The sequence below is a fragment of the Medicago truncatula genome, chromosome 2, assembly GCF_003473485.1.
Source record: "Medicago truncatula cultivar Jemalong A17 chromosome 2, MtrunA17r5.0-ANR, whole genome shotgun sequence".
Taxonomy (NCBI): Eukaryota; Viridiplantae; Streptophyta; class Magnoliopsida; order Fabales; family Fabaceae; genus Medicago; species Medicago truncatula.
The window spans coordinates 42344763-42359762 of NC_053043.1; the positions used below are offsets into that span (position 1 = coordinate 42344763).

The window sequence follows — 15000 nt, forward strand, 5'->3', positions numbered from 1 at the left end:
AATCAATTCTACATCCTCCCAAATTAATTTTGACATTTTTAAAAGTGGAACCAAACACACATAATCCTTTCTCCAATCTAATGTTTGTTTATTCTACATTTCTTTCGAAGTTTCCTGTCCGCTTAAACTTAAATTTGGTTGGTGTCTGCTCGAAAAAATGAAGTCAAGCACACATCTAAACTTAGATTTTCCAATGAAAAAAAGTGTAGCGTAGGTATTTGTCAAGGCAAAATGTTTAAAAACAATCACGGATGACTGTGTTTTTCTTCTCTAACCTAAGAGATGATGAAAGTGTAATTAAACATGGTCAACAATTATGCTAATATTTAAGTATGATATTTTTTTTTGACAATGACAAAGTTTAATGCATTTTATTTATAATAGTAGATTTGATACATGTTGGGATATTAGAATAAATACAGAAACCGACGGAGCTATCCTAATTAATTATGAACAACTTTTTTTGCCTGTCTCTTGATGAACTTAACATTAAAGTTCATAAGATCGGTACTAAACAGATATGCACATTTACTGATTATTTCACGATACACCGATACACCGACAAATGCATATTAGACAACCAGTCGACATTTCTGTTGGATAGATCCATTCTAGATTATGGCAGCCAATCTTTAGCACACTTATGTTGAGCATTTGGAAAAATAGAAATAATAAGATGCCCTCTTCTTGATATCAATGTTGGAGAGACACTTCAGCTATTAACGGCTATGAAATGGATAAGGGGTTTACAACTGTGACTCAGTTAAAGTGGGATGGAGGGAGTACATTTTAGCATCCAATGTGTTTTAGTTTTGTCTCTAAACCATCTTACAAGAAAAGAAAAAAAGGATCAAATTCTAAAGGGTTATTGATGTCGTATTATTAGGGGCATATACGAAAGCATGATGCTAGTTTAGCTAAATAATGCCTCAAAAAAAAATTACTTTAGCTAAATTAATTAGTGAGTTATTTTTCTTACTCAAATTAATTATTGAAGTTAAAAGATGGTTGTTGTGACTTGTGATCTTTCTAAGGCTAACGTTTTTACCCGACAAAGTATGGTGGAGGTCCATTATCTTCAAATTCAATAACCAAACACAACCTCCCAATTTTTTTCTTTCTATTATTATTACTTTTTGCTTTGGTCAAGCCTGCCTCAAAAGACTCCAAATCACTACATCCTTTTATTTTACTCACAAATAATCCCTTTTTCTCCAGCTACCTCACGTGAATTAATAATCACCATATCTTCTTTAAGATAATGAGGTCCTTGCAACGTACTATCATCACATTTTTCCTATACACACTTGCTTAATTTTTTTGAAAAATTTGCTTAATCGATCACCATTTTGAGTGCTTTTCGTAGCAGATCATCTAAGTATGCGACTAAAAATTGTTGCTCCCTAGTTCTGATTTCATATAATTGGGTAATTAACTTTAAGCATGTTCTTTAAAAAAAAAAAAACTTTAAGCTTGTAAAGCTACGTGAAATTGGTGTATGATTTGGTTAGCCCAAACTAGACTAAATGACATGAAAGTATAAGGAGCAATTAAAAATAGAACGATAAACTTGACCAATAAAATAATAAAATAGAATGAAAAAAAATCACTCGTTCTCTCTCAAAGTAGTACACGGTTATTTTAAAAAAAATTGTTTCAAAAAGAGTGATACTTTCAATTTTTAGCACAGTTTTAATTATTTTTTTTTCAATTGTATAACCTAATTAGTAGTACTATGTGCATCACTTTCAAATTTTTATTTTTAACTTTGTATTTTTTTTTTTTGAGGGAGGGATTAACTTTGTATTTTTGTGCATAACGATTAGCCCTAATTAGTTTTTCTTTCATTAATTTGTCAATTATGTGAAATAGTCAAATACAAAAATTATTAGACGAAATATTACTATTTTTACATTTGGTGAGTTTGTTGCTGAAGAAAACTTTCTATCAATTATTACCAAATCTTGTGGATATATAGATAAAGTTGGCCTCAATAATTTTGTCAGCCACTCTTTAAACTTATTTTCCTTTTTTTATTTATTTTTAAATCATGTTTTGTTAAAATAAAAATATTATGGATTTTTAATAGCTAACAATATAGACACAAGAGATAACCAAAAAACCTATATATTTCTTTATTCAAAATAATTGTTTTTTTTAGCAGCAAGTTCAACTAATGAAGAGTACACATAATACTTTAACCACATACCAAAATACTTAAAAAGAGGGAAAGAAAAACACATAGTAAACCTAATCACCAAGCAAAAGAAGGATTAAGTATTCCATAATAACACTTTAATGAGCCACATGCGCGCGCCCACACACATATATATATATATATATATATATATATATTCTTTCTGCATGCTTGTATTTCAGGTTGAAATACTCCTTGCATTCTAAATAATTATTTTTGCTTCTTATATAAAATAAATTCTTTATCGGAAAAAGGACGGATATATACGTGCCATTGATTGTGCCAAACACTAGTGGTCACTAGTAATCATCTTTACAATGCAAAAGTAACAACAAGGCATTGTTAAAATCTTTTACAAGATTTAGGGCAATATTGTTTTGTTTTTCTTTCTTTCTAGCTTGATAATACCTGTGCATGATTTCTTGTAAAAATAAAAAATACCTGTTCATGATTTTATGTGAGATTCAAGGTTTAGGTCACGGTTATGAAGTTCATTGAATCACATACTTTAGGGAAAAATTATATAAAATCAATCAACTACGTATACTATAGCCAATAGCCATCAATGACAAGCCATATATTAAAATAATTACTACTATCAAAGTGTTAACACTTAACAGATCTTAAAACAATAGTATAGGTAGTACTCAGGTCCTTACAATGAGGATTACCGTTTAGTGATGAAGCTGATAAATTTTCTCCATTTGAAAAGGTTAAAAAAACTTAAACATGATATAACTCTTTTTCAAAAAAAAATTCATATGCTTCATCACTTGAGGTAATTCCATCTTATTCAACTAACTAACCACAAAACAAATTAAACTCTTCCATAATCCATACCTCTTAAATAATTCCCTGCTAGCTTATCATCACTGATCAGCAAATGCTCAGTAGCAAACAATTCTCCATTAATTTCATGGCTTAGCAATTGTTGAGAATTTTTTGTTAGTGAGCACAAGCACACAATGATCAAGCTTTGCTACAATTTCTAGTTATTACTAAATAAACTACTTCTCTTTATATAGTATATGATGATATGATAGATGTATTAAATATATAACATGTTAGATCATGATATTAATGGTTTTAAATTGCGGTCTGCAATCGTAATTACTATTAGATGTAAAAGTTAGTTACATCAATTAGTTACACTACTTAATTATATCTAAGTAGTGTAACTAACTAATTAGTGTAATTAATAACTAGTGTAATTAACTTTTACATCTAATACTTACGAGTGCAGTTTTGATGTCTTTATGACATCACAACCACAATTTCGACCGCATAAATCAGTTGCATTTTATCACAATATACAAGTTTGTAACTGTGACCGCAACCACAATTTAAAACCATATCATTATCATGCATGAGCAACTTCATCATCATCAGATCCGGTATTGCTGCATTCTTTCTCATCTTCAAAGCCTTCAAGAGAAGGAAGTGGGGAATGACCTTTTCCGAAGGATCTAACATGATCTTTAAGAGATCTTTTGTGTTTAAAATCCGAACCACAAGTGCAATACCAAAACTTTCCACAGTTTTTTTCATGAGTTCTCCAATCACCTTTAACAGCAAATGCTTTAGAACATTTTCTGCAGATAAATGGCTTTGTTCCATGCTTTCTTTTGTAATGAGTTTGGAGAGTTCTGAAATCCTTCAATGGTTTTGCTCTTGGATGATTGATGTTGTTCTTGCAACCGTGAGCACAACAATAACATGGTAGTCTTAGCATTGCTGCTGGTTGTGTTCCTTTAAGTGAGTCTGGTCCTTTCCTAAATTCTGATCCATGCCCCCACATATGCATCTGCAAAATCATCAAATTTCTGATTAGTTTGAATTTTTGAGCTAACATGTTCATTCATTTCTAATTTCATAGTTTTTTAGGCCGGTAAAATTCAAAATTAGTTGTGATCAAGAGTATATGCGGCCACTTATATTTGTAAGAACCTACATTCCACATAGAAAAATAGAGATAATGTATGATATAAGTTTTGTAAGAATGAGTTAGCTAAATATAAAAACTTAATAAATAAATATAATTATTTTTGTATTAGGGTTTTGCTAACGAGTGCTCGGGCATTCTCTAAGGATTCCCATTTAAGAAGTTATTAATTGAAAAAGTCTAATGCTTCAATTTCTGATGCATTAAATACACAAATTTTTATATAAATTTACTATCCAAAGTCCTCAAAGAATGTCATAAGGACACTCATTAGCATTTCTCTTTTTATTATTATCTTGGATGTGGTTCTTGATTGGCTCTTTGGTTTTTCTTATGTAATTGGATTGAGTATTCTTGAACTCTGTCCTAATATAATTATTTTTCCTATAAAAAAGTGTTTGATCTAATTCATAAGGATCTAGCTAATTAACTAGTCAAATTGTTCTCAAAGCTATGACCAATACAAGAAATCTTGAATTATATCCTTTTTATCGACAAGAAAGAAGTGCCTTGAAACATAAGAACAAATTAAGGGTGATGCCCTAGTATACATCAAGCAACTTAATTTAAAAGTAGTAAATTCACACAAAGACTCAAATTTTGAGTACAAATACAATGCCCTTAATAAGGAGTGCTAGATGTAGCGCCTCCTCCTCTCCCATATTATTATATATGACAATTTCTTGTCTTTGAAGACACAAAGTTCTAATTCTTCATAGATTCTAAGAAGGTATATAGATCTTGAATTATACATATTCCATACTCTTTGATATGGGAAAGGAAATATAAAGGCATGAAGATATATATGGTCTTTTACTATAGGATAAAACTAAAAGAGCCTTTTACTAAAAGTTGGGATACCCTAGCAGGAGCGGGACAACAAGCCATTCATTTTGCTCACATTTTTTAAAGTGTAAAGGAAATCAAAAAGAAAGGAGAGGGTCATGCATCAAAGATTAGTCATTTAACTGAATGATTGTTTTCTTCTTGATGGTTATCTTCGTCCTCCTAATCATAATGTTAAACACCTTAGTCATATTAAATTATATTGGATATATAGAGTAAATAATTCAAGTTCTATAAATGCACATCATGTCACAAAAAAAAAAAATAGAGATGTGCATTATTAGTAAGTATAATTATGTGATTTTGGACGCAGAAATTTGTCATCATAGTAACCAAGGATAGAGGGTTTAATAATTAAATTTTATACATATGGGTCATGTTAAACTAGCATAGGAGGATAACATTATTTTTTTTTTTTGACAAAACAGCATAGGAGGAGAACTATTAGCCGACACAAGCACAATTAAGAAATAAATTTGAAATAAAGTGACGGTATGTGTTCATATCAGTAGTTTTTTTTTTTTGAGGGTGTCAATAGTTATGACTTTATCTAAAAATAATATCAATAATTTTGAACTTAAATAGCATAGATATGATCGATTTATTTCTTCAATTAAGTACTTAATTACCAATGTAATTAATTGAACTATTGAAGTGATAAAATATGGATAAGAAGTTATGTGTATGAATGGAAAGAAAAAAGTTGCGTATGAAGTATGAACTATGATATGAAAAAACATGCATGATTGCTTAATTTTCAATATCTCCGTCTCTCTTATCTAATTTGAATGATTGATCCTATCTTTATATTCTTGACTAAAAAATAAGTGTATATTTGTTCTTTGCACACAAGTTAAATTATGAGTAAATAGTATACAGAAATTCTAATTAAACTTACTTATTATAACTTTTATCCGTATAAGAGAAATTTGCTTTCAAGAAAAACCTAAGGGAATTGTTTTTTTTGACAAACAAAAAAAACCTAAGGGAAATTATTGACCTAAGAAGACTACTAAATACAAATCATGCTTTGAAAAATTCTTGATAAAACTTTACTTACGTCTCAATTGAACTATAAATTATCAAAATCTTTTCCTCTAAAATTCGAAGGATTAAGAAGAAAAAATATATCAGATTTAAATTATCAAAATCTTTTTCCCTAGAAATCGAAAGGTTCCGAAGAAAAAATATATCAATATGAGAATTTGAGAACCTTACTAACCTGCATATTGTTGTATCTATTGAAGGTCTTACTGCATATGGAGCAAGCAAACTGCATAGGTCCAACAAGAATCTGAGCAGGAGTTGGTATCCAAAACCTTCTCTCTTCCTTAAAACAAAAACCATGCACGTTTTTCTTCAATTCTTCTTCCTTAACACAATCAAAAACCTTATTCTTCTCATCATGTTCATCAGATTCATGACCCCCTATGTTAGGCAATCCAATGTGCAAAGCCACAGTCACATGTTCAACCTTCTCTTCTTTTACTTCAAAATCTTCCTTTTGCATCCCATGATCGTCCTCATAGGGCTTAATTCCACTAGAGATTGGTAAAAACTGGAAAGTTTCTTGGGATAGTTTGTGTTGATGAGTTGATGAAGGAGATGATGAGAGTGAGGAATTAGATGGTTTGAGCCATTCAATGAAAGTTGGGGTTTGAAGGTATAGATTCTTGTCTTCTACATTGCACTGATCCCTCAAACCCATCTTAATTCTAGAGAGAGATAGAGTCCCCTAGATTTGTGAAATATATTCAATTATTCTCTCCCTAGAAAGGTTTGTATCCACGACTTTATGTATGAAAGCCTGCACACATATAAGTATCAATAAAGGAGGATTTTATTTATTTATTTATTTAATATTTTATAAGTGCGAAGTATCCATCAGTTTCGTCGTCGATTATACTAATTTGTACTAAAAATTTTAAAACAACATATTATTTTTCATTTACAAGACATAACTCGAAGACTTTGCTTATGAAGTTTGAGGTCAATTTTATTTCACGACTAAAAAAAAAGCTAAATCATCCCTTACTAAAGGGTTACACTCCTTATCCTACAAACCGATTTTTTAAGAATGAATTAGACTTAATATAAAAACCAAATATGACATATGAGTTTATTTATTCAGGATACCCACTATTTATATTAACACACCAAATCTAATAGTGTTGGATGTGAGACGATGGATTGAGAAAAACTTAATTGCCACATAGAAAAATGTATAAGGTCTGAAAATGAATTAGCAAAGCCAATTTTATAAGGATAGATTAGGACAATATAAAAACTAAATAATGTTTGGACCAACTTATAAATATTATGTGGTTTTCTTTGTCTTTAAGGACCTTTTCTTTTCCTTTCTTTAATTTTTTTTCCCTTTTTGTTTACCCTTATACTTTATTTTATCTTTTTATGGCTGTTGGCGTTTGTTTGTTTCCTTTTGATTAGAGAAAAAGAGAGACTAGGTGGGTATAGAAAATGACATGCAAAATAGGAATCACCCAATTCAATATAAAAGAATCTTAGAATCGTATGGACAATATATCATATATGTGATCTGAACTAGTTACTAGATAGTACCTGGTATAATTAATTGGTACAATGTGAAGCGAGGTTGGTCCTTTTTCAATTCTCATTCTACCATATAATGGAATTTGACCCAAATATCACATATTTTCTCACGCATTGACCTTAAACATGATCTCAATAGACACAACGGTCAACACCTAAACGGAGAAAATATATTGTAAATGAAGGAAAAAAAAGTAACTATGACCTAGACAGAATGTTATCTAATGTTTATATGACATGTTGGATATTAACTTCCTTAAATCAATAATTAAAGGGAAGAACGCGACACACTTTATTGTTTGTTTAGTGCATCTATAATAGATATTGCATGTTTCATCAATTTAGCATCGAGTTCAATATATTGGTAAAAACCATGTCCCACATCGGATAGATAAAACTCTTGATAAGTGTTTATATAGAGGAGGCAATCCTCACCCTTAATGAAATTAGAGGCCTAACTCATCCTTAAAAACCGGTTCATAGGGTTGAGGATTGTCACCTCTATATAAACACTTATCAAGAGTCTTATCTATTTTATGCACAAATGTTAAAGTCTAACTCTTTTTACGCGTTACATTTGGGCCAACTATAATTACATTTCAAATGTCAAGTAATTGGCTAGCTTGCAGATTTCCTCCTCAATGTTCAACTTATCATGGGTATCCTCTTTGAGTTTGTTTGGTGCGTTGGATAAGGAGATATAGTATGATAAAATTATCATAGTTCACTTTCTTTTTTTTTTTTTTTTTTTTTTTTTTTTTTTGTGGTGGTCGGGGTTTGAACCCCGAACTTTGCATATATTATGCATTATCCATACCAATTGAATTAAGCTCACAAGGACATTATCATAGCCTACTTAAATCTCTTATTTGTTGCACTAATAAGAAAAGATAAACTAAATCTATTGATAATCCTATCATGTCAATGCTTTGTTATTTTAATCCTCAGTTTTTAAGTGGGTTAGCAACCTCATGGGCTATTTCATTTTGCAATATTTTTTAAATAAGAGATGAGACGCTTAACCACTATGCTGGACTAACACATAATTTAAAAATACAATCGATATTACATATAACATAACATTTAGCTAAAAATGTTAATATATACCTATTAAAAATAAAATTTTGGATACTTTGGGGAGGCCATGACCCTCCCATGCCCCCTGGCTCTGCCTCTGATTATGAGATCATGCCTTCTCAACATCATATCATATATTGTTGCAATTGCAATAGGAACGCTAACGATTGTATTTTTTAGCTACGTCAAATAGATGATAATAAGAAATTGATGATTTTGCAATGCCATTGAAAAGTTTTTTATAATTCTTGTTTGTTTATTTTGTCACTAGTTGGTTATGTGATTTTGTTTCACATGTTTTGTCTGCATCGTGTTATCTTTTTTTGGGAAACCAATATATTTTTCTGCGGAATTATGGAGATCAATTTCTCGAAGTAACTCAAATTCATTTAAGAAGTTAACATCTTTCAATATATATAATTCCACAAACACCGTATATATTTACGAAAATGAATCATTGATCAAATGGTCAAATAATTCGAATATTTATTACTTATGTCATATCATGTTGATTTCTCGAGCATCATGTTAGCATCACAATCACATCCGTGGGAGCCATTTACGAGTTTTCTATTAAGTATACTAGATAACAAGTGAACATATATTAATCAAAATTGCATTATCTAAAAACTATGAGAGCAAAATCTAAAAATTTAAAATATAAAGATCAAAATTTGCGGTGAACCAAGTATAAATAAGTCAAAATCATATTATTTTATTGTATTAATTTAGATTTAATTGGTATGCACTGTTGGTATAAGATTAATTGTCAATTATTTATTATCATTCGATCATTAAAAATATTTGATTTTAATCCAAATTATTTTAAATTGGTTGTGATTGCTCGACAAAATATCAAAGTTGAATAAGTATATATCTTTTTTTACTAAGAATTTTTATCTTTTGTTTTACTAATAAAGTTTTATCTTTTATTATATACATTATTGTTTATCTAAATCTTTATTTTTTTTAAGATAACTATTAATTTTACTCTTCTATATATAGTTTAAAATTGAGTTAAATCAACTTTAAAGAAAGTCGTAAATCAATTTATACTAACATTTGATTAGTTTTTTGGTTTTATTTTCACAATTCCTATTAATCTCTTCACTTAAACACAAATCTTTGTACCCTCATGTATTTAACACATTGTAGCTAATGAAATACAATAATTTTTATTTTTAAAAAAATAAACACGAATCTTTGTCTTCGTTTGGCAATACTTATTGACTTCTTCAATATCCAAATCGTGTGATATACATTTCCAATGATCCAAGATTGAAGTTTCCACGAAGGAAGCACTATTGCATCACATCACTTTCTTGTCCGTAATTGAAGGACTTGGTCTTGGTGGAGTGGAGATGATAGTGGGAGGACCAAGAGACAAATTAGTTTATGTGGGTTGCATGGACTAAAATATTTTGAAAGATCAAGGGTCACATATATAATAATCTTGATGATTAAAATTCAATATTGGTGTGTTCTAACTTCTTCTTGTAATGATTAAGTTCATGAAAAAATGAACTATTTTCAACATGGTCCATCAAAATACAGAAAGAATGAGAGATTACACATTTGTGGAATTGAAACCTGTGTTGAGTCTTCTTCTAGGGTCCAATTTCTATAATATGATTTTAATTTCTTTCTTCTAAATGGGTTGGAGGAAGAGCATTCGAGTCTTTCCCCGAAGTTCATAAGTTTCTAGAATTAAGAAAGCACGATACTACATATATCAGGGGAGAAATTTTGGTGTTATAAAAAAAAAGGAGAAATTTTGGTCCCTTGAAAAAACAAAAAGAGAATTCTTGATTTTTCCATCATCACACTTTTTTTATAGTTTTTTTACAAAAAAATAAGACTTCATTCAAATGTCGAAGCAACCAGAGTATAATTAAATTGTCTGAATTAAATATTTCAAAAAGGTCTTGCTAACAAATGTTTTTATATCATTTGTTAAGAATTCAAAAACACAAATAATTGATAACTTTTATGTAAGAAAAAATTGCTTACAAATCCTAAAAAAAATTCATGCTTTAAACTTCTTATCAAGTGCCCTAAGACCATCTCCAATAGGAAGGTCTTCAACATTTAAGATTTGGTACCTATTAGGTATTTCCATTGCGGAGAAACTTTTTCGGGGTCAAGACCCAGGGTCTCACTTAGGACCCCCAATCTTAAGTGAGACCCACACTATTTTAATATTAAAAATTGAAATGTAATAAAGTTATTGATAGCTGATTAGTGGGTCTCATTTAAGAAATTCGTGTGAGATGCTGGGTTGAAGAGATTAAGTACTTATTAGATACTACTAATCTACTATTAAAAAATTATAAATGAGTGATGTGTACACGTGCGACCAAGTTAAGTAACAAAAAATGAATGTCTTCATTGTGGATGCTCTAAGAACACTTGTTAGCATTTCTCATTTATTAAAAGGTTGGATAACTCAACTAGTTTGAGTTAAGGGTTAAATGAGTTGGAGAACCTGCGTTCAAACCCGACAAATGATTAAATATTAATCTAACATCAAACTATTAACATTTCTCATTAAAAAAGTGAGACATTTTCCTTCCACATTTTGAAAACCAAATACATGTTACATGATCTGTCCGGTGAGGATGGATGAGTAGTAATGGTGGCGAATAATGCTTCGGTGCGACAGTGACGATTTCTAGCATGACGACGATGAGTCTTCGCAGTGGAATGAAAGGTGCCTGCATGCATGTTAACACTCCAACGCTCAAGTCAGTAATGAAACTGAGAAAGAGTGTGTAGAAAGGGTTGTGAAAAGTGAATCATACCTTGAGGGTGAAGCAAGTTCACCCTTATATAGACGTGCGTCAAGGATAACCGTCTCAAGATTATGCGGCGTATGATTTGGGACGGTTAGAAGACACGTATAGGGTGATCCTCGCGCGGGGGCGTGCTTCAGTATGGGACGGTGCAATTGAGCTGGCGTGTTTCTTCCGGCGCAAAGCCTTAAGACGGTGTAAGTTTATGCTACGTGGCAACGTGTGGTTGGTCTTCTGACCGGTTCAGAACACTACCAATACACATAGAAATTTCAGAAACCAAAAATACATTAACAAATCAAACCCTTAATAATCCTAACAACCAAACTAAATTCTCCCACTATGGCCAATGGTCAAGAATAATGAAAAATCCACTATTTTAATTGCATCCATAATCTTGGAAAAAAATTGTTGCTAGTATTCGCTCATATTAAGTCTTAATAAATGATCCGAAATATCACTTTATATACCATTTTTCATATTAAGTCTTTATATACCAATTGGGGTTGTTGTAGATGGTTAAACCCTATGCTCATCCTCACTATATCCGTGACTTGAATTAAAATCCAAAATTGGTTTGCAAGGCCGACCCAATATATTTGTAGTGTTGAGAGTGAAATGTGAATAATACAAGAACTATGAACTTTTTTTTTTCCATAGATTTATTTAAATTGAATATAATTTTATTCGATGCATGTCAGATATTTAATATGATCTCTCGGTCAAAATTCAAATATTAATTTGTCATAGGTTGAGAGTCGAGCTGCTTTCACTACAAATTTTAATTTTATTGCATTTGATTCATTTAATCACTTTAGTTATTTTTTCCTGTTAATTTTACTATACACATCAAATGTGGTGCGAGTTTAATCGAATGATCAGAGATCCAATGAGAAGTGAAAATGTCCCTATAATTCATCTCATTTAGCTAGCCCTAGCTAGCATGCAGTTTCAAGTTCCCACGCTGCATAACCTAAGCAAAAATAGACTTCCCTACATTGTTATAGCTTTTGGCATCATCCACATTCCACAGTACATACGTAGATTTTAACATTCTCTTTCGTTTCAAATACCAAGAAACCCAAAATCCCTTTATTTTCAGCCATTGCTCATCTTCTACGTAAAATGCCCACTCCCATTAACTAATAAAAGAAAACACATTTGTCTACGACATTTTGTTATAACTTTTTGGGAATAACTCACTCTTTTTCATATTTTTATTGTATTTTTACTCTTTATTTTTTTTGTTTATCTTTTGTTGACATGTAAATTGTTCAAATATGATTGGTCAAATAACAAACCTATAAAAAATTAATGAGCCATGCATAGTCTAAAGTAAAACTATACTCCTATTTACTTTGTCATAAAAACAGTACTCCTATTTGCTACTAGAAATGAAAAATGAAATTTGTCACTGATTCTCGTTACTCCTATTTATTACCCAATTTTGCTGGTGACGTGGATAGTTTGGGAAACGAACAGCAAATTTACTTTTCAGCGTGGAGGGTGGAGTCCTATTCTAAAATTGTGGTGAAGAACTGATGGTATTAACAAAGGTCTGGATTTGTGCCCTACGTACGTACCCGATTATCAGGGCGGAAGAGAAAAGAAAAGAGCCCTTAGATAACAAGAAATATTCGGTTGATTACACAACTCCAAATAAAATGTATTTTGATTAATACATAAATTACTTATTTATTTATTATTGTAATAAAATACATCGATTATTTGATTCTTTTTTCTTCCTACCTTTTCACTTTTTTGAAAGTGTGTTTAAATGTTATGTCCAAATTTTGTGACATAGAAGACTTCTCTTATATTAAGATAAGATATGTAGAACTGTAGAAGTAAGCATCATGCAATAACAGCATTTTTTTTTGTGGCTAATGCACTAGTAGCATGTTGTATCTTTTAGGACCATTATACCGTCATACTCAAGATACCGACATAGCTTCAAATATACCCTACGACTCAACGATGGCTATATGGCATTGCTTATATTAGTGATAAATGATGATAAAAGAATATAGAGAGGACGAGGCTTGGGGTAAAGATACTTTTAGCAAGTAAAATATATTCATGTTGTTATCAAATTCTTTTTTCCAGGACAAGGCAAAGACTCTTACACCTCAAACTTCATTCACGATTTTTTCCCTTTTCTATCCAACAACCACAAGTATAAATTTTTGATGTAATTTTTTTATTTTTTTTATTTTTTTTATTTTTTTTTTTTGTCTCAAATGATGGCACAAGGATTGTTAGGAGTTTTCTATACACGTTTGACGTCAACAAACACATAATGATGAAGGTTGTGGAGCTACATGGTGTAGTTTGATGTAAGGATAATGAGTAAGTGATTGATGGTTAAATTGGTATCACCATTAATTTAGGGTCGTGGGGAAGAAATGTTGAGATGTGACTCAACATTGAGTGTTGAACTCCTTAAAAAAATTGTGCCACAATTGGTGATGCTAAAAAATTGTTGTTGTTGATTTGTCAAAAATTGTGACATGATTTTACTGTTAGTGTAAGCCCTAGAGGCAAACTATTTATAAGTACATGGTACTTGTATCGAATATTTATTTATTAAATAAATACATTTCTTTATTATGTTTATGATTTTAAAATAATAAAGTCCCTAGAATAGTTAGTTTACTTAAATGAAATGTTAAGTGTGACTTAATCGTGAGACATCATTAAACACAATGACACTATTCTTAAAACATCCGTAATCAAGCTTTAGTGTGAAGAGGGATAACATTAAAGTATAAAGACTATTGTGTGGGTAGACTGATGATCACATCTCACGAGTCATAGAGAAAGAGTTATCAAGTTTTCACTTCGATTTAAATATTAGGAGTAATATTTATATTGGATTGACTCGCCATGAGAATGTTACATAGAAAATTATGTAAAGGTCACAAGTCATTCTCATAGTGATAAGTGGTGTATTCACCCTTCGACCTAAAACCACCATGCACCCTAGATGTATGAGTCGAATACTTTGTTGCCGTACAAAAGTCGTTCGTAACAGGATGACTATAAAGTCGGTTGTTGGGTACTCAATGAATCATGCTGAGGGACACAAGTGATCTAGATTGAATTTGTCTCTCCTATATAACAGAGAAATGTCTAAGGGCCGAATATTGAACTGGATAAGGATGATATACTATGCCTTGTGTTCAATATAGACATGAGGGAAAAAGGGTAACTATACACAAGATCTTTATCGTATAAAGGTTTGTCAGATCACGTGACATTCTCGTCACTTAAGTTACAGTGATGTGTTGCTAGATATCGCTCACTATTTATAATATTAAATATGTAATTTAATATTATTGTCAACATTACGAGAACCTACATGGTCACACACAAAAGAAAAATTGAACGCGAGAAATAAGTGAGACTTATTTGGGGGTGCGTTTAGTAAGTGGAGCTAATTAATTGATAGATTAACGAGTGGGTTATTAAGCATGTAGAACCCAATAATGTCTGACTTGTTGAGCACATAGGAGGCTCTATAATTAGAACTCTTGTGCAGAAGCAACATGAACTGAAAATCTTAATACCACTTC

General features: G+C 30.9%; 1 protein-coding gene across 1 annotated transcript; it reads right to left on the reverse strand.

Moving 5' to 3' along the window:
- Positions 1-2753: 2753 nt before the first annotated feature.
- Positions 2754-6794, reverse strand: LOC112419056 (zinc finger protein WIP3). The gene is made up of 2 exons (XM_024775856.2): positions 6208-6794; positions 2754-4001 (listed from the first exon to the last, which is right to left on the reverse strand). Exons 1-2 carry the CDS (start codon positions 6691-6693, stop codon positions 3558-3560), a joined length of 930 nt encoding a protein of 309 aa, XP_024631624.1. The 5' UTR covers positions 6694-6794; the 3' UTR covers positions 2754-3557.
- Positions 6795-15000: the final 8206 nt, after the last annotated feature.